A 24,651-nucleotide genomic window follows, 5' to 3' on the forward strand; every position below is an offset into this window, starting at 1 on the left:
CTTCGGTTTAGCGAGCCTCTGTTTGCCGCCTCGGTTCCCGCGACCCCAACGTCCCGGAGGCGGGGCAGAAGCGGCGGAGGCGCTCCTTGGAGCCGACCGCTGTCCCGGCTCAACAAACAGACCCCGCTGGGCGGAGGTTGCGGTGAGTGGGGCTTTGTGTCCTGGATTCTCCCGAAGGGCAGCAGCGAAGCTCGGAGGAGGACGGTGGGCAACATTCAGGCCCGTGTTGGGTTCAGCCCTCTTGGAGCCTGGGACCGATGACGTGAATGGGAACTAGTGGGAGAAATAAATCAAGCGGACCACGAATTCCTAGGTATCGTTTGTCGTTAGGTATGTGAAAGAGGTTTGCCGTCGATAACGTGCCATTTAAAGGTGTTTTTACTGTGGAAGTTTGGCGGATGAAGTGTGCTCGTTCCTGCATTCCTCACGTTCAGCTCATATGGCTACGTAGTTGAGGGGTCAGTTAATGTTTGAAGTCTGTGGTCTACTGGGAATAGTGTGTAAACAATACAGTGTGAAAATGCTGTGTGTGAACGCAGGCGGTGGTCACATCGCTATGGTGTCCAGGAGATGGTTTTACAGAGCAGGTGACATTCGATTTGGACTGTGAAGGATGATGGAGATTTACCAGGGCATTCCAGGTTAAGGGAACAGGCTGTGCAAAGATGCTCAAACTCGGGGAACTGTAAATAGTTCAGTTTGGTTGGAATGTAGGATAAAGGATGAGGTTGGAATAATAAGGTGGGGCCAGACTGTGAAGGTGCTTTATTCTGTATATAAAGAAGAGGCATCACCTTTTTAAGCAGGGGGAATAATTTGGTCAGATAAGCACAAATACCCTTCTAGGAGCACTCTGGGGACTTTTCAGTAAATCTGGTGGGAATTAATGAAGTCCGGAACTAAGGTCGTAGAGATGTTAAGACAGAATTTATATGGGGAAACGGGGAGGAAGGGGTGGTAAGGATAACTTCAGGGTTTCCATTTTGATAAAGGATGATGCCATTATCTGAGGAGAATATGTTTTGCTAGGTATAGGTGGTATGTGGTTTCAGTTTCACTGGCTTTAATTGCTTGCGTGATGCTGTCAGAATAAACTTATGTATTTTAAAATGAGAAATAGATCAACATTATCTCTTTACCCTAATACATAAAGGAAGAAGAGACAAATATGGAGCTTTAAGACTCTTGTTTAATGAAGAAAAATGGCATTTAATGTACTTCCTAGAGTTACAATTATCGATCTGAATACTGTTATCGTGATGTAAAAGGGCTTTCAAGTTTAAAGACTTCATTCCATAAATGATGCATGAAGTCCAGATATCTCCAAGAGGGACTTTTTAGTCAACCTTATAAGAGCACCTTAAACAAGATTTTCTTCTAGTAAATAATTTCAGCCTCTGGCTTTCTCTGAAAAATCTCTTCTGCACCTGCATTAATAATTCTTTCCTCTCTTATCTTGCTTCAGACAATTCCTTCTTACTAGAATTGAGGTAGAATGTACAGGGCCTAAAGAACTCTAAGACCTAATAAGAGTATAGGAAATACTGAACTGTAAAGAAAGGACTATGAGCTCTGTATTTTGCTTTGATAATATTTAGATGGAGATATCCAGTGGGCAATTAGAAATACAGGTTTGAAACTCAGAAGAGAGGTGGAAGCTGAGATTTTGCTATGTACAGATGGGTGTGGAAACAATGGGAGTGGCTGAGAAGTCCCCAAAGAGGGCATGTGCAGCCAAAAAAAGACCACTGATTCTGTAGGGAAACAAGTCCGTTTGTGGGGATGCAGTATTTGTCTTCCATCTCCAGAAGATTTAAGGTTTGATAACCTTGTTACAGAACCAATAAATATCTAGTTCATTGTTCCTATGTACTATTTTGTGGTTTTCTGAATATTATGAGGCTTTTGGTCAAATTTTCATATATTAAATACTTCCTGCTGCCTAGATTAATATTAACATTAATTTATAGGCAGAATGATTATAAAGTATGAAAATGATCAGAATCCACAAGCATTTTATCTTACTAATCTATAGATGAAGGTACTTCATATAAGTAACCTAATTTTGTCTGCACTGTTAATATGTGGTTAAATCATGTTTCTTATTTTTTGTTTTTATCATTCATTTGTAACCTTCACTTTACTTTTTTAGGAACTGAGCATTTGAAATTGAATACATAATTCACCAACTATCATGGAGCCTACATATTCTCTTACAGGGCCCCAGATGAATACCAGGTATAGAAACATTTTTACAAAATGTTTTTTTCACTGCTTTTCATAACTTGGGAAGATAGGTTGGAATAGAAAAAAACAAAACACAAAACTTTCAAATCAGGAACATCTGGGTCCACATCCCAGCTCTACCACTTGGTAGGTGGGTGACCTTGATCAAGTTAATTAACTTCTCTAAGCCTCAGTTTCCTCATCTGTAAATGGGGGATAGTAATCTCTATGTAACAGAAGATTATTGTGAAGGATTAAATAAGATTACTAAGGTAAAGGGTCTGGCACATAGTAGGCACTTGGTAAATATTAGTTTCATTCCCACCTTCGCTTTTTTGGTTTCACAGAGCATCTTTGTTGATGGGAAATAGAACCTGAGCTCTTTTTTTTTTTTTTTTTAAAGATTTTATTTATTTATTTGACAGAGAGACACAGCGAGAGGGGGAACACAAGCAGGGGGAGTGGGAGAGGGAGAAGCAGGGTTCCCATGGAGCAGGGAGCCCGATGCGGGGCTGGATCCCAGGACCCTGGGATCATGACCTGAGCCGAAGGCAGATGCTTAATGACTGAGCCACCCATGCGCCCCAGAACCTGAGCTTTTGAGGCTAAAAATCATACATATTTATTTACATCCTAGACAAGTGAGGGAAAGTGGCTGGGTTCCTTCCCTTGTCTAAACCCTAATCCTTGATGGGAAAAATTTCACATTGAATATACCAAGTTTCTTTAAATGTCCCTAAGCCTTTTCCCACTCATGTGGAATAGGAAGGAGGAGCTTGCCACCTGTCCCCTAATTTTCTGTCTGTCAGTACTGTGGGGATAAGGCAGGTTGGCTTGTGTTGGCTGTTTGGATCATTTATCGTTCTTTTTTTTCCCTCTAGGGAGGGACAATTAATGCTGATATGTGATTTTTCTTTTCTTTTTATATCCATGAGTTACCTTCGTTCTCTGTACTTTTCTTTTGTGCCAGATGTTTTTGATGAAGACAATGGGAAACATGACCCAAAGAGGCTATCATATTCCTTTTGCTTAATTTTGGCCCTTCTGTTTTATCCTACTGCCACCTCTTATTCTTTGAAAATTTGTCAACTTCTGTTCTTTGAAAGAACTTAGTGCAACAAGTCAATACACTCTCTTTTCTATTTTATTTTTAGGCCAAAATCATTCCTTACATTCTAGGTAAGATAATATACTCATGTAATTTAAATAGATTATTCCTGATATATTCAACTTAGTTTTTTTACTTATTTAATGACCTCTGGTTTTCTTTCTTTTCTTTTTTAAGATTTTATTTATTTATTTGAGAGAGAGTACAAGCAGGAGAGAGGCAGAGGGAGAGGGAAAAACAGACTCCCAACTGAGCAGGGAGCCCGACATGGGGCTCTATCCCAGCACCCTGGGATCATGATCTGAGCTGAAGGCAGACACTTAACCAACTGAGCCACCCAGGTGCCCCGACCTCTGGTTTTCAGTAATCTCTGGGCTAGAAGAGTAACAGTTCTGAATTATTTAGGGGTTGCAGACCCCTTTGAATATCTGATAGCATGAATCTCCTATATAAGATAAAACACTTATATACATACATGTAAAATTTTGTGCCACATTTCAGGATGTTTGTGTTTACCCTGCCTCTAAAGTCTACTGTATACCTTAGACTAAGAAAAGGACTAATAGCAGCATTTATTGAAATCTTGTTATGTGCCAGGTGCTGTGCTAAGCACCTTACATGCATTATTCTTCTTTAATCCTTATAACAAACCTATGAGGTGTAGGTACTATTATTATCATCCCCACCTTTTTTTTTTTTTTAAATGAGGAAACGGTAGTGTAGAGAGATTAACCAATCCAGAATTATATAGTTGGTAAGTGGTGTAGGCAGGATTGAAACCTGCCACCACTGTCACCTGATGTGACTTCTGCTTTAAACCTTTTACGTATATGGACTCATTTAATATTCAGTGTAATTACCAGGAGATATAGGTATTATCCTGTTTAACAGATGAGGAAACTGAGGCACAGAGACATTAAATAACATGAATGAGGTCATACAGCTAACAAATTTTGAAGCGAGTTTTCAGACCTAAACAATTGATTTCAAGATATTTTGCTTTACCCACCACATTATACTGCCTCTCACCAACTGATAAATAATAAATATATTAAATATAGAAGCATAGATTAAACTGACAATTTGTTACTTACTAGCTTTGTGACCTTGAACAGATTTCTCAATCTCACACTATATCCTCATTTCAAAAATGGGAGATTAAAGATCCTTCTTATAGATATTATGAGCTCAAATTAAACGTGGATTTGAAAGCACGCAGCTAGGAATAGTGGTGGAGCCAGGATTGGAACCCAGGTTCTAAAGCACTAAACCATTCAGCTTCTGGAAGTATAAGCTTTGAAATCAGTCACACTTAGATTCAGATCCCACCTTTGCTACTTAATTGTTGTATAAAGTTAGGAAAGTTACAGTTTGTTATCTATAAAATGGATAATAAAATGTTTCTGGAACAATTTTAGTGAGAAATATTATGTATGTAAAGTGCCTACTGGGATTCCTGGTACATAGTAGGTGATCAGTAAACTGGGGCTAGTCTTGTAGTTGAGAAGCTTCATTAGATGATACGTGAAAGTAAGACCTAGAACGAGGTATTCTTAATACATGATATACATATTCTTTCAGTGCAACTATTTAATAGTTTACTACCATGCAAATGCATTGGTGTAGTTAGCTCACTGTCAGAGCTTTCTTGCTTTAATTACATGGGACTTTGGCTGATATCTTTTCCCCAGTCCTTTCTCTCTGTTGTTTTTTTTCTTACCATGGTTTTCTCATGTTACTCACATAAAATAAAAACTTTATGATGGTGTTCTGTATGACTTAGCATTGAAACCTTGTTTTACACTGTCTCTAGGATCTTTGCTTAAGGAATTACTTATAATGCTGTCCTTTTGATGCTTCAATAACAATTAAACTGAAGTGATAGGACCCAAGATACTAAGTTTAGAAACACTGAAAAATAAAGACTATATTAAGTTTTTGTGCTTTTCATAATTTTATTGGGTATTATCTAGAAATTAGCTCAGAGGGACAGAATTTTAAATTTAAATATAATTTCATGGTTTATACTTATTTCTCTGTTACTTAAAATGAGGATATTATAGGATTGATACTCCCGATTCTTATTTACTTATTTATTTATTTATTTTCTTTTTTCTTTTTATATTAAGTAGGCTCCATGCCCAATGTGGGGCTTGAACTCACAACCATGCGATCAGGGGTCACGTGCTCTACCAACTGAGCCAGCCAGGTGCCCCTTCCCCTTCTTTTTAAGAGACGTGTGTGTATATGAATTTATGTATGCATAGGAAAAAAAGGATAGGAAAAAACAATACCTAAATTTTGAGTGCTTATTTTCTTGATAGTGAAGTTACAAGGATTTTTCTTTTTTTTTTTTACTTTTTAAAAATATTTTTAAGCTCTCTTAAAATTAACATAAGTAGTTTGAAAAGCCCCATCATTTAATGTTAAACTGCTTCTTATAAAATTTCTGCTAAGTTTGCTTTTCATTGTGCTTTGATTTAAAAAAAATTTTTTTAAAGGTTTCCTTCAAGCAGGATGGTACCTTTCTACTTTCCTCCATCAAAATGTGCACTTTGGAACCCAATCGCAATTGGAGATTTCATCTACTTACATCTCAATTACTACAGGTATAAGATGTTTCTCTTTTCAAATCAAACCAGTATAAACAGGAGTCAAAAGGATGTATGAAGCAAAGTTGATTACTATTGACTAATTCCTTTTTTTTTTTAACTTTTCCATTCAGAAACTCCCCTCAAACTATCCGTTTTGCTGCTTCTTAAATCTATTTCTTGTGCTTTTGAGAAGTAATCTTAATTTCGCAGTTAAAATGTTCTGCAAATCTAAAGTTCTAAGTATTATAGGAGTTCAAGAGACAAGATATAATAAAAACTGAAACGGTTTTTCATCATGCTTTAGCATGCTGTCTTTGTAAAACATTGAGAAGATTGAACTTATTTTGAGTGGATAGATCATGTTAGAAGGAATATAAAATATGGTTATGGGCAGGATCTTGAAAGACATAAATACTTAGGCTTAAAGAAATAGAAAATGGAGATTCACTGTGATTTGTGTATAAGGGAGTTATTTGTTGAAAGGAGAATTCTAAGAAGGGTGGGTCATAGTGGGGAGAACCTGGAGTTATCTTAGCTGTGAGGTGGTTTTCTGTAATCTAAGTAACATCAATTTATGCCCTAGTGGTTTGTTTAAGGTGCTATAACTGGAGTCAGACTGCCTGGAGGGTCAAATCCTGAACCTACCACTTCTTATTTATGCAACCTCAGTAAAGTAGGCAAGGATCAGTTTCTTTATTTAGAAAATGGGAATAATGATACCTGTTTCATAGCACTAATGAGACCGGCTCTGTAAAGCAGCAGTTGGCATGGTGCCTGGAACATAGGAAGTAGTCAATAAATGGTTGCTCTTATAAGGGCTTAGAGCAATGTAGCAGTATTAAGATCAAAAGGAAAGAATGAAACAAGGTATTTTGAAAAAATAGCGTATAGCGTATAGCGTTTGATGATGGATTCAGTCGGACTAAAGGAGAGATACAAGTCAAAAAGTATTTTAAGTTCTAAACCAGTTGGCAGAGAAGGATAGTATCATTGACAAAAAACAGCCTTGTGGGGGTGCCTGGGTGGCTCAGTTGGTTAAGCATCTGCCTTCAGCTCTGGTCATGATCTCAGGGTCCTGGGATGGAGCCACGCATTGGGCTTCTTCCTGCCCAGCAGGGAGTCTCTCCTTCTTCCTCTCTCTGCTCATACTCTCTGTCTCTCTCAAATAAATAAAATCTTAAAAAAGAAAAAAACAGTCTTGTGGAAGTTCAATTAAATATTTCTTAGACTTGTCCATTCTTTTCTCGATGGCTCTTGACCTTTTATATTTTCTGTTGTTATCTTTCTGTGCTACAGTGTGAGTAATTTTTTCTTGAACTCTACTAATTTTCTCTTTAGGTGTACTTAGTTGCCATCTAACCTGGATGTTTAGGTTTTTTAAATGTGGAAGTATTCCATATATATGAAAGATTGTTTATAATATATATGCAGAGTTTATAGGATAATAAAAATTCATGTACCTGTCCCCGGTTCATTATATTGAGTTTTGAATTGATTATATTTTTATTTCTGCAAGTTCTTTGCGGTTCTTTTTCAAATCTGCCTCATCTTTTTTTTGATAGTATCTACTTCCTTTCTCATATTTTGGAGTCCCTTTTGTGTATCTTTACACATTTTAATCATAGTTTTATATATTCTACATTCAATAATACTAGTATCTGAAGTCCATAGACCATCTGTAAACAAAGAGATGTGGTATTTCAATCAATTCTTATTTATAGAAACAGGAGGCTGGCCTCATAGTTTCTTGAACCTTGCTCTGGTTCGTAAAGTTAAGCAAATGCTCAGAGAACAACTATAAAGTCAGTGTCTACTTACTGCAATTCTGGTTTCCAGGAAGCTCTCCCTACCCATCACCACCGCCTGCCCATCTTTGACCCTAGGATTTCTCAACAATGATTTTTCTGTACATGTTAAAAGATGTGTGTTATATTTTAGGCAGCATTTCATGGCAGGAGGGTTTTTTAGGATATCAGACCCACCATATTCATAAAAGACTTGTTATTTTTCAGAAATCCAAAGCTTGTGGTAACTGAAAGGACCATCCGACTTGCCTGTCGTCATGCTAAGCAGAATAAAAAAAACCTGCCATGCTTTTTACTTGGGTCTCTTGTAGTAGATGAAGGTAATATACTTTAAAAAAATATTTTTATAACTATAATAGAATTTGTGTTTCGAATTCAGCCAATTATTGTAATGTTCTTTGTGCTAACGTTCTTTGCAATATACCAAGGTTATAAAGGTAAGTAAAACTTGACACTACTGATCACAGACTTCACAGGTCAGGTGGAAGAATATATATGCAAGCCATTTTTTAAAATAAGAGCTTAGTGTACTATTAATATGAACAAAATACTTTGTTATAATTGTAGGCTTGCTTGGTTGATTTCAAATTTTTATTGTCATGCTATATAATAACTGCTATTTTTGTTCTTCAGATGAAGAAAGTATGACATTGACAATAGATCGTTTTGATCCTGGTAGAGGAGTACCTGAATGCTTAGAAAGAACCCCTACTGCTTTTCTTCCTGGGGACTTTGTGATTCCATGCAAAATTCATACTCATGGACTTTGTTCAAAAGAAATAATAGTTCATGATGCAGAAGACTTCAGTTCAGCTTTTAAGGTGAGATTTATTGATAACTTGATTATTCTTAATTGAACACATGTATCAAATTATGTGTACTGTGTTGTATTTCAATAAACCCATGTTTAACAAGTATTCATAATAATTTCTGATTGAATGATTGTTGCTAAAATACAATTAAATGTGGTTTCTGAAGGCAGAAATTCTAGAGAGGTAATATGGGTAGCATTCCAGAAGGGGAGGCAGTATGACCAAGATACCCAAGTAAAAGATGTGCTCAGGGTGATATTAAGGGTGTAGATTTTTGCTGCATTTGTGAGCAATCAGATTGGACTATTAGTTTGGCCAATTGTAGAGAGCCTTGTCTGCCAGGCTAAGGAATTTGAACTTTGTCATACGGGCTATGTAGAGTCACTGAAAGTTTCTGAAAAGAGGAAATACTATTAAATCAAGGATAGTTAATCTGATAGGGCAGCCTGACTGAAGTCAGAGAGAGTAGGTAGGCCAAGTCTGTAGTCAGGTGTGTATTAGAGAAGGTGTATTAGCCTGGAGTAGAGTGGTGGCGGAATGTCTAGGAAGGGCGCAGTGGGCCTGAGCAACTACGCAGGAAGAACCGATTTGACAATTTGTGGCAATAGGAAAATAATTAAAGAAGAATGGACTTTAGATTTTCTTAGTTGAGTTGGAGTTTACATCTGTTTTTTTCATGTGATAAATGTTTATAGAAGTGACATTCTCTAGTAAGAATTTGAAATGCTGCTGGGACATCTAAGTTGGCAATATATAGTGGAGCTTGGTACAATAAATCTCACTTGCTTTGACATAATTATTCATGTAACTTTTTGGTCACATGGAAAAAAATGAGAGAATTGAAATGTTACAAATCAGAAATTGTTTAATTTTGTTAGATCAAGGTATATATATGTATATGTATACATGTACCAGTATGAAGTAAAACGTTTAGAGATACAGATTTCAAAGTTACAATAGTTGTATAATTTTGATTCCGCAGGCTCTGCAGCATCATGTGTGTAGCAAAGATTTCTTGGACTGTGGTAAACTGCTTTCCCTAAGAGCTCATATCACTTCCAGGGAAAGTTTGGACATTGTGGATTTGGATTTGCATTGGGCAGCAGTAACTCTGGCAAATACCTTTAAGTGCAGACCTGTGAAGCCCATCCCCATTATTCCAACAGCTCTGGCAAGAAACTTGAGTAGTAATCTGAGTATTTCTCAAGTTCAAGGTACCTATAAATATGGGTAAGTAAGAGATAAATTAATTTTAAATATTGGTCACATTAGTATATTTTCATGGTATCCACATCATATGAAATATTTGTGCATTCAGCTTATATGCCAGAGGTCTGTGGTGGCTAGATAAATAACCAAGGAAGGTAAAAAATGAAGTTGTTAAATTTTACTGAATATGGTTCAGAGTTGTGCCTATCACCCCAAGAAAAATTAATGGTAAAATTTATATTAAAAATTGGTTGTATTTTGTGATTTGAAATTAGGAGACATTATCCTCTATGTCATTTTGCACTTTGTATCTTGCCTAGGTTTGGGTCATTGTCTTTTTGTCTCTTTTTTTTTTTTCAGACTGTAATCTGACTCTGAGCCTAACAGAGGCTGAAAATTTTTTTTATTACTTGCAGTTTTAACTGTGAATAATGAGCATTGCAGAGAGAGAAAGGAGAGAGCTAAATAAAAATTTGTAGTACTCTTGCTTATCAAATTGTCAACCACTTGAGGGTGGAGTTTCCCCACATAGCTGGAGCAGCATCCTCTCCAGCTTTCTATCACCACTCTTAGTTTCTTAGGAAATGTAAACCAAATTGCATGCTTTCTGACCCTCAGCAGGGCTACTTCCCTGATTCCTCAACCACTTTCTTTATCTATTGTCTACTGAGCTAGGTTAGACTATGTAAGCACCCTCTGCTTTAAAGTCTAAGCAATTCACTTCTGGCTTCCTTTCCCACTGACTCCACCCTGGTTCCTGTTAGGTCTCTAGAGCTGAAAATGTTTGCCAAGATACACTGAACTGCAAGTCCAGTCCTCTAAAAATGCCTCTTCAAAAGAGGAAAAGAAAAAGAGACGGTTTTCTTTTCAGAGGGTCCCTGGAATAGCGAGAAAAGTCCTATTTTTGAGTCCCACATGCTGACCAGAGCAACTTTCTGTTTGGAGTGGTACAAAGGAAAAAGTGTGTATGTTCCAGTATCATGGTATGGTCTACAGTGATCAAGTGTTTGGATTAAGTGAAACATTTAATTCTCTAGGAGTAATAAGTGCTTCTCAATTGGTACATGGGAACTTTGTTAAGATTAACCAAAAAATTAGGTTTTCTTAGCGCCCATGCCCATCTACTGGTGAAGCGTGAATTTATCTTTCTTTGAATTTTCCTTTTATGACCCCTTTTCATGCTAGTAGTAACCTAGGATATTCAGTATTCTATCTAATTACCTATCTTCCTTGCCCCTTCTTACCTAGAATTATTTAATTTGTGACATTTGTCCTTTTCCTTGACCACATTCATTTATTTACCCTGATACTTGTTAGGATCCATTTTAGAATAGGTATTGTGTTAGACACTGGAATTAAATAGATAAAAACCATATCTATTGTCCATTAAATATATTAATGTGTAAACATGATGCAGATAAATATAATGGGAGTTTTTATACAGTGCAGGGAAAGCAGGAAGGTGTGTCCATATTGCCTGGGAAAATCATGGAAAGCCTGTTAGTTCTTTTAAAGAATAGGAATTTATCAGATGGTCAAGGCAGAAGAGCTTTCAGAGCAGGTGTTAAGTGTCATTTTTTTTTAAGTTGTTCTCTTTTTTTTTTCCTTAATCTTAAGTAATCTCCACACCCAACGTGGGACTCTAACTCAACCTTGAGATCAAGAGTCGAGTGCTCTTCTGACTGAGCCAGGCAGGTGCCCCAAATGTCATTTTTTTTTTAAGATTTTTTTTTAAAAGATTTTATTTATTTATTTGAGATAGAGAGTGAGTGAGAGCGAGACCATGAGCCGGGAGACAGAGGGAGAGGGAGAAGCAGGCTCCCCACCGAGCAGGGAGCCCGACATGGGGCTTGATTCCAGGACCCTGGGATCATGACCCGAGCTAAAAGCAGACGCTTAACCAACTGAGCCACTCACGCGCCCAACTATTATTTATATTATTTATAAGTAATCTCTATACCCAGCATGGGCTTGAACCCACAACCCTGAGATCAAGAGTTGCACGCTCTATCAACTGAGCCAGCCAGGCGGCCCTAGGTATTATTGATCCATAAATCTCCCTGCCAACTCAGGCTTAATCATCTTGTCACATGGCCTGATAAATTCATTATCTCTGTGTTTTAGGGTTATCATAGCAATAAAATATATCCTCATTGGTACTGTTAAAACTTTATATCACTAATAGCATCATTTTTATTTTTGTGTTTTAAAGCCATAATGATGAAATTAACTTTTTTTTTTAATTTGAGAGAGTGAGTGAGAGTGCAGGGGTTGGGGGAGGTGGGAGTGTGAGGAGCAGAGGGAGAGGGAGGGAGAGAATCTTAAACAGGCTCCACGCCCAGTGCAGAGCCTGATGTGGGGCTTAGTCTCACAGCCCTGAGATCATGACCTGAGCTGATATCAAGAGTCCAACACTTAACTGACTGAGCCATCCAGGCACCCCAACTCTTGACAATTCTATAATTATTTATATTCTTAAAACTTACCGTCAATGATAGGGGCATCTGGCTGGCTCAGTCAATGGAGCATGTGACTCTTGATCTTGGGGTCTTTAGTTGAAGCCCCACACTAGATGTAGAGATTACTTAAAAAAAATAAGCTTAAAAAAAAACTTACTGTCAATAATACATGTAATAACAAAGTTTAAATGTGGTATAATGTGCTTTTAGGAAAAGGTGAATTTTGGGGTCTATCATAATGGTTCCAACGTTCTTTGATAGTGGTTGGAAGAATATAGTGCATGGAAGATTGAATATACCTCACATAATTCAGCTTTGTTAGTGAGAAGTCACATCTGTTGCAGTCTTGTCAAGTCACCTGGATGCTTGAACACTTCTTTTTTTTTTTTTTTTTTTTAAAGATTTTATTTATTTATTTGACAGGGAGAGACACAGCGAGAGAGGGAACACAAGCAGGGGGAGTGGGAGAGGGAGAAGCAGGCTCCACGCAGAGCAGGGAGCCCGATGCGGGACTCGATCCCAGGACCCTGGGATCATGACCTGAGTCGAAGGCAGTCGCTTAACCGACTGAGCCACCCAGGCGCCCGGATGCTTGAACACTTCTAGTAACAGGAAGTTCACTTCTCCATGGGAAACCTTTTTGAATCTGAAATAGCCTTGATTTTAATATTCCTGATTAAAATAAGTGGACACTTTTAGAGCAAAACTTTTTAAAAAGGTTTGTGATCTTCAATGACCATTTTAATAGAAATTTTAAGATATTAAATCTCTTCAGTCTCTTCTTCTTACTGGATTTTTTTTTTTTTAAAGATTTTATTTATTTATTTGAGAGAGAGAGAATGAGAGACAGAGAGCACGAGAGGGAAGAGGGCAGAGGGAGAAGCAGACCCCCTGCTTTCCGATGCGGGTTCGATCCCGGGACTCCAGGATCATGACCTGAGCCGAAGGCAGTCGCTTAACCAACTGAGCCACCCAGGCGCCCTGGATTTTTGTTTTTACATTTTGAACTATTTCCTTTCTTTGTGTGTATGAGAGAAAACATTCATTTGAATCATCTTCCCTGCCTAAAATATGCTTCTTCAAGCATTCAGATTATCTCTTTTAGGTAAAAAGTACATACTCTATGTTTTTTACATGAAGGTCTTCTGTTTAGATATCTTACCATGGATGAAACACGCAAATTGTTACTTTTGCTGGAATCGGATCCCAAGGTTTGTTCTCTACCATTAGTGGGAATGTAAGTATTATATTATATATGAAAACCTTTTCAGCCACATAAGTATTCAAATGTATGTAATAAGCATGTTAATTAGTTGTACTATGAATATATACTTAATACTTAAATCACCTTATAAAGCCACAAACGCCAGTGATTCTTTTTTTTTATTCTTATGTTAATCCCCATACATTACATCATTAGTTTTAGATGTAGTGTTCCATGATTCATTGTTTGTGCATAACACCCAGTGCTCCATGCAGAATGTGCCCTCCTCAATACCCATTACCAGGCTAACCCATCCTCCCACCCCCCTCCCCTCTAGAACCCTCAGTTTGTTTTTCAGAGTCCATCGTCTCTCATGGTTCATCTAAGGCCAGTGATTCTTAAGCTTTCTTCTTTTCTTTTTTTTTTTTTAAGATTTTATTTATTTATTTGACAGAGAGAGACACAGCGAGAGAGGGAACATAAGCAGGGGGAGTGGGAGAGGGAGAAGCAGGCTTCCCGCCTTGCAGGGAGCCCAATGCATGGCTCGATCCCAGGACCCTGGGACCATGACCTGAGCCGAAGGCAGATGCTTAACGACTGAGCCACCCAGGCGCCCCTTAAGCTTTCTTATTTTCATAGTAGAATCAGTTAAAACCAGATTTTGCCCAATCTTAGGAAGAACTCCAATAAATAAAACATACAAAGTTGAATTCTTCTGGTTAAAGTTGAATCCTTAGAGCCCTGTTTCTTTAACCTTCATCACTACCCCCTGTCCTTAAAGCATCTTGTAGAACACAGGGCTTAGAATAACACTTTAAAATACACTGCCAGGCAGTTTTGCAGAAATTCCCTTTGGTGTTAAGGGCTTTGTCTTTAGAGTTCGTGGTTAATGACATTTAGACAGATTATTCAGTCAGAAATTTATGTTTTTTGAGTATTTATTGAGTGCTTACCCTATGTATAGTACTGTATTTGGTACTGTTAGGATCTAAAGCTCTCCAAGGAATTTATAATCAAGTGAGGCAATAAATTATATGTATATTCACAAATAGAAAAATAATAAGGAAGTATGTGATTTATTATGAAATGAGCAATATAGACAGTGAGCGTTATTAGTATTCATTAGAGGGATAATAGGGGACATTTCCTTAAAGAAGGCAAACTTAAGCTGGACCTTGAAGAGTTTGGATAATAGAAGGGAGGGGACTGGTGGTATGTGCAGTTAAACAATGCACAAATGTTCTGCAGACCACAAAATCTTACAGTCTGTTTCCTATGGTCCTAGTATTGGCTATCAGTCATACCAAGTGAATTCCTATTAAGAGCCTTGGGTGTTTTGGGCTACTGTCTCAATAACTATAGTTTTAGGCTACGTTAGCATTCTCCCCTAATTTAGCCCATTCTTCCTAGTCCAGGCTAGTTGATTCTAATTGATTCCTGCTTTCATCTCTATTGTTAACCATTTTGTCTCCCACCATTTTCTTGTCCTCTCAAGTGGAAGAGGACAAAAAATATATCTATATTGCTTTTAATTATTAGCATGGTCTAGTGTTCATAGATTTCTTATTTACGAGCTGTTCAATGTATTGCTGGTGAACACCAAGAATCTCTGGTATATTCCCTTGAGAAGAATGTAATCTGAAGCACATTAAGTATTAATTTGTAAGTGACTATAGCTTTTAATTTGTATTTTTTCTTTTAGTTGGCTATCTGGAATTATACATATCTATAGTCCTCAGGTATGGGCTTGCTGCTTACGATACATGTTCAGTTCTTCTATTCAAGAAAGGCAAGTGATATTTTGTATTTTATTTTGATCTTCTCCCTGTTCATGTTTTATTGGTCTTGTTTAAAATTCATGCAATGCCTTAAGCTTTTATAGTTTACAGACCAGAAGAATAAGCACACTAAGAAAAACAAATCTTACATTAACTAGGAATAAAACCAGATAAAAAAGGTGAAGTTGCAGTATACTTGGAAATGTGAAGGAATTCACTTGTCTAACCATAGTACTATAACACAGAAGATACACTTTTTAGGTGTGGTGGAAAAAACCTGGAGATCATCTACTGTAGCATCCTATTTTATAAATAAAGGGATTAATTTTCAGTGCAGTGATCGAAAATGAGTTTGAATTTGTTGCCTTATGTGTGTTTTATTAAGTTACACAGTTACCTGTACTGTAAGGAATATTTGAGATGAGATATTTAATTTTCTTTCTGGAACTGAAGCACAAGCATTGGAACTAGCAAAGAAACTTTATAACCTCAACTCATTTAATTTTGTTATTTTGTATGTGATACCACCATTTGCCTCTTAGCTTTTTCATCTATTAAAATTTCCAGGTCTGTTTGTGTCAACCTTGGGTAGCTATAATATACTTTTTTTTAAAAAGATTTTATTTATTTATTTGACACAGAAAGAGAGCGCATGCACACCAGCTGGGGGAGAGGCAGACAGAGGGAGAGGGAGAAGCAGACTCCCTGCCGAGCAAGGAGCCTGATGCGGGGCTCAGTCCCAGGACTGTGGGATCATGACCTAAGCCAAAGGCAGTCGCCCAACTGACTGAGCCACCCAGGTGCCCCTGTAATACACTTTTTAAAAAAACTTTGTTGAAAGGGCAGTACAAGTCCATGGCAATAAATCAAACATATGTAAAGATACACAATAAAGGAATAAGTTTATCTTTTATCCCATATCCCTAGACCCTATCCCCAGAGACAATCACTACTTTTTTTTTTTTAAGATTTTATTTATTCATTTGAGACACAGAGATACAGAGAGAGAGAGCGAGAAAGCATGAGCAGGGAGAGAGGCAGAGGGAGAGGAAGAAGCAGGCTCCTCGCTGAGCCAGGAGCCCGATGTGGGGCTCGATCCCAGGACTCTGGGATCATGACCTGAGCTGAAGGCAGACGCTTAACCATCTGAGCCACCCAGGTGCCCCGAGACAATCACTATTAAATGTTAAATAGTATCTGTGCTTCTTTCCTAAAATACCACTGCATAGACATCCTCTAAATCCTGTGTATCATCCTCTCCTATCACAAATAGGAGCATACTGTTCTTTTCTGCATGTTGCTTTTTTTCTCTGTATCATTTTACCTTAGAGGTCATTACATCTTGGCACATACAAATTTAGTCACATATTTGACAGTTGAATAGAAAGTAGTAGGTATTGGGACGCCTGGGTGGCTCAGTTGGTTAAGCATCTGCCTTGGGCTCAGGTCATGATCCCAGGGTCCTGGGGATCGAGTCCTGCATAGAGCTCCCTTCTCAGCGGAGAGCCTGCTTCTCCCTCTACCTGCCACTCCCCCAGCTTGTGCTTTCTTTCTCTGTCTCTCTGAAAAATAAATAAATAAAATCTTAAAAAAAAAAAAAAAAGAAAAGAAAATAATATGTATTATATTTTAAAAACTAGTCCTTTTGCCTTTGCAGACAGTTTTGTGTATGCATCTTTGTATACACACACATATGTACATATACTAGTATATTTGTAGAATAAATTCCTAAAAGTGGCTTTTCTAGGTCAAAGAGTATGTAATTAAACATTTTTTTCTTTTGTAATTTTACATTTTTGTAGATACTGCCCTTCAAAGACTGCCAGTTTATAATCATTCCAACATTGTTTGAGAATGCCTATTTCCTCCATCCCCTCACTAACACTGTGGAACAAAATATTTATTGAGCACCTACTGTGTACCAAGCACTGTGCATGATATTGAGGATAAGCAGTAAACAAAGACCCTGCAGAGATAGGCACTAAACAGAATAAGTAAAATAAGTAGTATTTTATAAGGTGATGAGTGCTGTGGAGAAAAATAAGCAAGGGAGGTAGATATTGTGTGTCTGGATGGTAGTGATAGGTAAAGAGATGAAATTTTATATTTTTTTAAGATTTTTATTTATTTTTATTTTTTAAGACTTTATTTATTTGACAGAGAGAGACACAGAGAGAGAGGGAACACAAAAAGGAGGAGTGGGAGAGGGAGAAGCAGGCTTCCCACCGAGCAGGGAGCCTGATGCGGGGCTCGATCCCAGGGCGCTGGGATCATGACCTGAGCCAAAGGCAGATGCTTAACGACTGAGCCACCCAGGCGCCCCTTTTTTAAGATTTTTAAAAAATTTTAAAGTAATCTCTATACCCAATGTGGGGCTAAAACTCACAACCCCGAGATCAAGAGTCGCATGCTCTACTGAAAAGAGTTGAAATTTTAAATAGGGTGGTCAGGGAGGCAAAGTCTTGAGGTGAGAAAGTAAGCCATGTGGTCGCCTGGGGCAGCGTGCCAGACAGAGGATACATTAAGTGCAAAGACTGTGGTTGAAAGATCACTTTGCATCTTCAAGAGAGAAAGGAGGCCAGTATGCCTGAGAGGAAGGAGGGAAGGGGAAAGTAGCAAACTTCAGAGAGGTAACTTTTGATCTTTACAAATCTGATGGATGAAAAATGGTCTTTTGTGATGTTTTATAACCTCTTCTGGGATCTTCGCATTCATGTCTCTGGCCCTTCTCTTGGATTATGCATCTTTTTCACATTGCTTTTATAAGATCTCTATTTCTCTTTCTCACTCACTCCCTCTATATATATGATATGTAAAACACAGAAATGTACATTTATAAAAATGTGTGTGTGTGTATGGCAAAGGTTATATAAATATAAAAATGTATGTGTATGTGTATATGGCAAAGATTTTTTTCCCCCAGATTGCGATTTCATTTAACTTTGGTTAATGATATTTTTCTCAGGCTTAACTTTTAAGTCTAATTTGTCAATCTTCTTTTTCAATCTTAGAAAGGAATTGCCCACTCTAGGAGTATTTATTGAAATAAAAAATCTCTTGTGTTTTTTTCAGGTGCTTTTTGCAGTTCTACTTTTTACATTTTGTTTCAACTTCTCAATCTAATTAGTTTTATTTGCAATAAAACAAATACTCATTTTAGTATATTAGTACAACTAAGTTTTATTATCAGTGACTGGTCTTTTAACTACTTATTGACAGTAAATGCTAGGTAAAATTAGTTTCGAAGCTCTCTCTGTTAGTCTGTGTTTAGTCTGAAGCATTAGGCAATTTCTTTGATACCTGAACTCTTTAATTACAGCCCTATGAACCAGAGAGAATTAGCACTGCTTAGCATAGCTTAGGTTGATACTTTACAACATTCTGAACAGTGGTCTTGTCTGACCCAAGAGAGAGGAATTGAGCAGAATAGACAGACATTCTGCCTCCACAGGACTTTGTTTTATTAATGTTGTTATTAATGTTGTAAGGTAGCCCCAAATTATTTTTCGTTCAGTGTTTTACAAAGGAGAGACAACTACTAAAAATATTTTTATTTATTTAAAGATTTTACTTGTTTATTAGAGAGTATGTGCATGTGCATGTGTTGGGGGAGGAGCAGAGGGAGAGGGAGAAAAGAGAGCCTCAAGAAGGCTCTGTGCTGGGCCCTGAGCCCAAGACAGGGCTCCATCTCACAACCCCAAGATCACGACCTGAACCAAAATCAAGAGTTGGATGCTCAACCGACTGAGCCCCCCAGGTGCTCCTTTATTTAAAAAAAATTTGTTTTTCTTTTTTTTTTTTTTTAAAGATTTTATTTATTTGACAGAGAAAGACACAGCGAGAGAGGGAACACAAACGGGGAGTGGGAGAGGGAGAAGCAGACTCCCTGCCGAGCAGGGAGCCCGATGCGGGACTCGATCCAGGGACTCCAGGATCATGACCTGAGCCGAAGGCAGTCGCTTAACCAACTGAGCCACCCAGGCGCCCAAAAATTTGTTTTTCTTAAAGTATTTTTAAATACAGGTTCCCTGCCACCACCCCCCCACCCCATCTGAAAGAGCAGAGCGCTCCTATGAAACTTTTCAGAAGCTGAAATGACATAAAGCACAGAAGCAACTACCATTAATTTATATGGAAAATTTTTTGAGTGTTCCCAAACTGAGAAAATGACCTCTCTTAGGCTTTTCTGATACCTTAGAACATGTCTTGCTAATGGATGCACAAAATAAATTGAGATAAAACACAATACTCACAGACACAGTTCAAAGCTATGGCTGCTTGATGCTGAGATGCTGAGTGTAGTTCCTGAGGAAGGAGCCTGGCAGGGCTACTCTCGCTTTTGGTGCATGCTACCCCGATAATGGCTCCTGCAACACAAATGCTGAACATTATTTTCAGTTTTGCCTTTTTTTGTAAAAGCAAAAATCTTCTTTGGATTTCTTTCAGTTAGTGAAAACAGGTTCTAACATAGGTCTTCTGTAAAAGTGAAGTGGCCTAATGTGAACTTTTGAAAAGGGGATATCTGTTGTTGGTTTTAGTATGTGTTTTAAGGATTCTTGATGACTTTACAAATATTTGTGGAGCCACTCACTGAATAATAAAATGAATGTTTTTATCCATGCTTATGATATTGAAATATTATAAATAATTAAATTACCCACTTTTAGAAGTCTAGGTGAATAATGGCACATCTGTAAATTGTAATACTGGGTAGTCACTAAAAAAGAATAAAGAGGTCTGAGGTATAATATAGAATAGTGACATGGGAAGAAATCCAAGACAGTCAAATCAAAAATAGCAATTACTAATACAGTTGACCTTTGAACAATGCAGATGGTGAGGTACTCAGTCAGAAATATAGGGGCGCCTGACTGGCTCAGTCGGGAGAGCATGTGACTCTTGATCTCTGGGTCATAAGTTCAAGCCCCACGTTGGGCGTAGCATTTACTTAAAAAAACCATGAGAGGCTGCCTGGGTGGCTCAGTTGTTAAGCGTCTGCCTTCAGCTCAGGTCATGATCCCAGTGTCCTGGGATCAAGCCCCGCATCGGGCTCCCTGCTCTGCGGGAAGCCTGCTTCTCCCTCTCCCACTCCCCCTGCTTGTGTTCCCTCTCTCGCTGTGTCTCTCTCTGTCAAATAAATTAAAAAACAAAACAAAACAAAAACATGAGAGACTATGGACTCTGAGAAACAAACTGAGGGTTTTTGAGGGGAGGGGATGGGGGGATGGGTTAGCCTGGTGATGGGTATTAAGGAGGGCACGTATTGCATGGAGCACTGGGTGTTATACGCAAACATTGAACCATGGAACACTACATCAAAAACTAGTGATATACTGTATGGTGACTAACGTAACATAATAAAATAAAATTAAAACAAAAACAAAAAAAACCTACTGCATATAACTTGATTCCCCCAAAACTTACACTAATGGTGTACTGTTGACCAGAAACCTTATAGATAACCTGGTTAGTTAACACGTATTTTGTATGTTATATGTATTATATACTTTAAATATTCTCACAATATTACGAGTATTCTTCAATAAAGCAAGCTGGAGAAAAGAATGTTATTAAAATCATAAAGAAGAGGGGCTCCTGAGTGGCTCAGTTGTTAAGCGTCTGCCTTTGGCTCAGGTCATGGTCCCAGGGTCCTGGGATGGAGCCCCGTATCAGGCTTCCTGCTTGGCGGGAGGCCTGCTTCTCCCTCTCCCCCTGATTGTGTTCCCTCTCTAGCTGTCTCTCTCTCTGTTAAATAAAACCTTAAAAAAAAAAAACTAAAAAAAATTAAGTAATATCATAAAGAAGAATAAATATAGTACTGTGCTGTATTTATTGACAAAAATTCATGTGTAAGTGGACCTGCACACTTCAAACCCATGTTGTTCAAGGGTCAACTGTACTATGTATGGTATGGCCTCATTTTTGTTAGATTGTATAAAATGTTTTTGTATGCCGAGGAGAAAATTATGGAGTTACATATACTAAACCAGAGAGTGGGGTGGTTTTCATTTTGTTTTCTATATCCCTGTTTTTTTGTTTTTTTAAGATTTTATTTATTTATTTGAGAGAGCATGAGAGGGGAGAAGCTCAGAGGGAGAAGCAGACTCCCCACTGAGCGGGGAGCCCGATGTGGGACTCGATCCTGGGACTCCAGGATCACAACCTGAGCTGAAGGCAGTTGCTTAACCAACTGAGCCACCCAGGCATCCTATATATCCCTGTTTTGCTTGAAGTTTTTATAAGGAATATGTATTTCATAATAAAATGTATTTTAAAAATTAAAAATCAGTAACACTGAAAAGTAAGCACATTTGCTCCCTAGTTTTTTCTTTTTTTAAGACTTTATATTTTTTTGAGAGAAAGAGAGACAGAGTGCATTGGGTGGGGGAGCAGAGGGAGAAGGAGAGGGACAAGCAACCCCCCACCAAGCACAGAGCTTGATGCAGGCAGGCCTGATCCCAAGACCCTGAGATCACGACCTGAGCCAAAGTCAGATGCTCAACCGACTGAGCCACCCAGGCACCTGCTCCCCAATTTGATTCCCCAAATTAGACTGCTTAGGTAGTTTATTAACTAGATTGAGAGATTTATGTAGAGTTGTTAGAATATACTCTTACTATCCTCAGTAAATTTTAATTAAATGGCATTTTTTGTTCAGGGTTTTTTCAGAATCTGGAAATTTCATTATAGTTCTCTATTCTGTGACACATAAGGATCCTGAATTTTATGAATGCCTCCCCTGTGATGGCAGGTCATCTGACCTTCAGTTCCAGCTACTAACCAGCAAGGAAACATTACATCTTTTCAAAGTAAGTGATTTGATTACCTAGCACATTAATGACTGTTTAGGGTTGCATGTTGGCAGTTTAAACCCAATGGTCTTTACCCCTTAAAGCAATAACTCAAACTATTAGGTTTTGTTTTTAATTATTATTGAATATTAACTTTATTCATTTGTGGTTAATGTTGTTTTGTAAATTTTAGATCATGTCTCCAGAACAAATAAAACAGGATCAGAGCTTTTCCACAGAATAACTTACCCATGTTGTTCTAAAGCCTTTGAAGAATATTAAGAATTTATATGTTTATATCATTTTATGATATTGAGAGTTAATTTGTGAACTTAGCATTCTGTTTGCCGTTATTATTTATTTATTTTAAGATTTTATTTATTTATTTGACAGAGAGACACAGCGAGAGAGAGGGAACACAAGCAGCGGGAGTGGGAGAGGGAGAAGCAGGCTTCCCGCAGAGCAGGGAGCCCGATGCGGGGCTCTATGCGGGGCTCGATGCGGGCCTCAATGCGGGCTCGATCCCAGGACCCTGGGATCATGACCCCAGCCCAAGGCAGAGGCTTAACGACTGAGCCATCCAAGTGCCCCTTATCTTGTGTTTTGATGGAGATTTCCTTGATCACCAGGAGCTAAACAAACAAACAAACAAACATACCTCCTAGAGGGTCTTTGCAGATGGACTTTGTGCTTAGCCAGAGTAGAGCCAGACTAGCGCCCCTGCCCTGTTATTTTTTAAATGTGTAGATATAAAAGTGATTTCTCACATTTGAAAGTCAGTGTTTATGTATAATCTTAGGAATCAGAATAGATTATTGCTGTATCTCTTAAAACACATAAAAATACATAGGTGATGGTCACAGAAAAAGTAAATATTTGAAACCCTAAGTGTCATTATGTAAAAACATTCAGAGACTACTTTTCAGTAACATGATTGATTGTCCTATGTCTCAGACTAATAATAAAAAATTCTCAAGGTGCCTGGATGGCTCATTTGGAAGAGTATGAGATTCTTGATCTCGGGGTTGTGAGCTCAAGTCCCATGTTGGTTGTAGAGCTTACTTAAAGAAATAAAACTTTAAAAAGAAATTCTGTATTTTAATTATAAATATAATTATCTTAATTAAGGTCTAATAATTTATTTCCATTTTAGAGACATATATCACTCTTTAGATCACATCCTCAGTTCACAGTTATTATTTTCACTGAATCCCTGGTTATTGAGTGAGTTATATAATACAGGTAATTAAGTTTTCACTTTTGTTTATGTGGCAGGGAAATGGACAGTTTAAAAAAGGTTACATAAAAATAGAACTAACATATGTTTAAGCAATTCCACTTCTGGATATTTATCCAAAGGAAACGAAAACACAGACTTGAAAAGATATTTGTATCCCCATGTTGACTGCAGCACTGTTTATGATAGCCAAGACATGGAAGCAACCCAAGTATCCATTGATGGGTGAATGGATAAAGAAAGTGTGGTGTATGTGTGTATATATATACACAGTGGAATGTTACTCAGTTATAAAAAAGAAGAAATCCTGTCATTTGTGACAGCATGGATGGACCTTGAGGGCCTTATGCTAAGCAAAAGCAGTCAGAGAAGGCCAAATATCATCTGATTTTACTTATGGGTGAAATCTAAAAAAAAACCAATCAAACTGAACTCATAGATACAGAAAATAGATTGGTGGATACAGAAAACAGATTGATGGAGGGTTGTGGGTGGGCAGGATGGGTGAAGGGAGTCAAAAGGTACAAACTGTCAGTTATAAAATAAATAAGACAGGATGTAATGTATAGCACAGTGACTATAATTAATAATATCTTTGAGAGTTGCTAAGACAGTAGATCTTAAAAGTTCTCAACACGAGGAAAAATATAACTCTGTATGGTGATGGATGTTAACTAGACTTACTGTGGTGAGCATTTTGCAGTATATACAAATATTGAATCATTATGCTGCACACCTGAAACTAATATAATGTTATATCTCAATTTTAAAAATGATTTTTTAAAAAAGGTTACAGTAATAGAAATGTCTCCCTTCTCCCAGTGTTTCAGAGCCACTTTTCATCTAAATAGAATTCTCTTGTGTTTTTATTTAAGTCAGCTCTCAAAGTACAACCTACTTTATTTCAGAACGTTGAACCTTCTGATAAGAATTCAATCCATTTTGAACTGACTGCTGAAAGCCAAAATGCAGAAACAGAGTTTTTCAACAAGGTTTCCAAGAATCTTTCAATTAAAAGGTAAAAGATATTTTTGTTATCATGTATACTTTTTAAATTATATTCACTAGTTTTTGATGAGTAATAAAGTAACTCCCCAATCTGATGAAACTGATTATATATCTTAGCTACCATAAGATGTCCTTGCTTTATTGATTTATTTTTTTTTTTAAAGATTTTATTTATTTATTTGACAGAGAGAGACACAGCGAGAGAAGGAACACAAGCAGGGGGAGTGGGGGAGGGAGAAGCAGGCTTCCCGCCGAGCAGGGAGCCCGATGTGGGACTCGATCCCAGGACCCTGGGATCATGACCTGAGCCGAAGGCAGACGCTTAACGACTGAGCCACCCAGGCGCCCGATGTCCTTGCTTTAAATGCATTACTTCGGGCGCCTGGGTGGCTCAGTTGGTTAAGCGACTGCCTTCAGCTC

At 37.8% G+C, this 24,651-nt stretch overlaps 1 protein-coding gene across 1 annotated transcript in view; it reads left to right on the top strand.

Annotated features, from left to right (window-relative positions):
* The window catches only part of STIL (STIL centriolar assembly protein), a 77,013-nt gene continuing 52,362 nt past the window's right edge, over positions 1-24,651 (top strand). Inside the window, exons 1-10 of the mRNA XM_035018617.1 lie at positions 1-330; positions 2,153-2,238; positions 5,836-5,943; positions 7,941-8,053; positions 8,367-8,554; positions 9,528-9,775; positions 13,367-13,450; positions 15,120-15,206; positions 21,854-22,004; positions 24,132-24,241. Coding sequence (XP_034874508.1) covers positions 2,195-2,238; positions 5,836-5,943; positions 7,941-8,053; positions 8,367-8,554; positions 9,528-9,775; positions 13,367-13,450; positions 15,120-15,206; positions 21,854-22,004; positions 24,132-24,241 — 1,133 coding nt within the window. The 5' untranslated portion in view covers positions 1-330; positions 2,153-2,194. The remainder of the gene's footprint in view (positions 331-2,152; positions 2,239-5,835; positions 5,944-7,940; positions 8,054-8,366; positions 8,555-9,527; positions 9,776-13,366; positions 13,451-15,119; positions 15,207-21,853; positions 22,005-24,131; positions 24,242-24,651) is intronic.

Source organism: Mirounga leonina, unplaced genomic scaffold, assembly GCF_011800145.1.
Source record: "Mirounga leonina isolate KUSES-001 unplaced genomic scaffold, KU_Mleo_1.0 Mir_173, whole genome shotgun sequence".
In the NCBI taxonomy this organism is placed as follows: Eukaryota; Metazoa; Chordata; class Mammalia; order Carnivora; family Phocidae; genus Mirounga; species Mirounga leonina.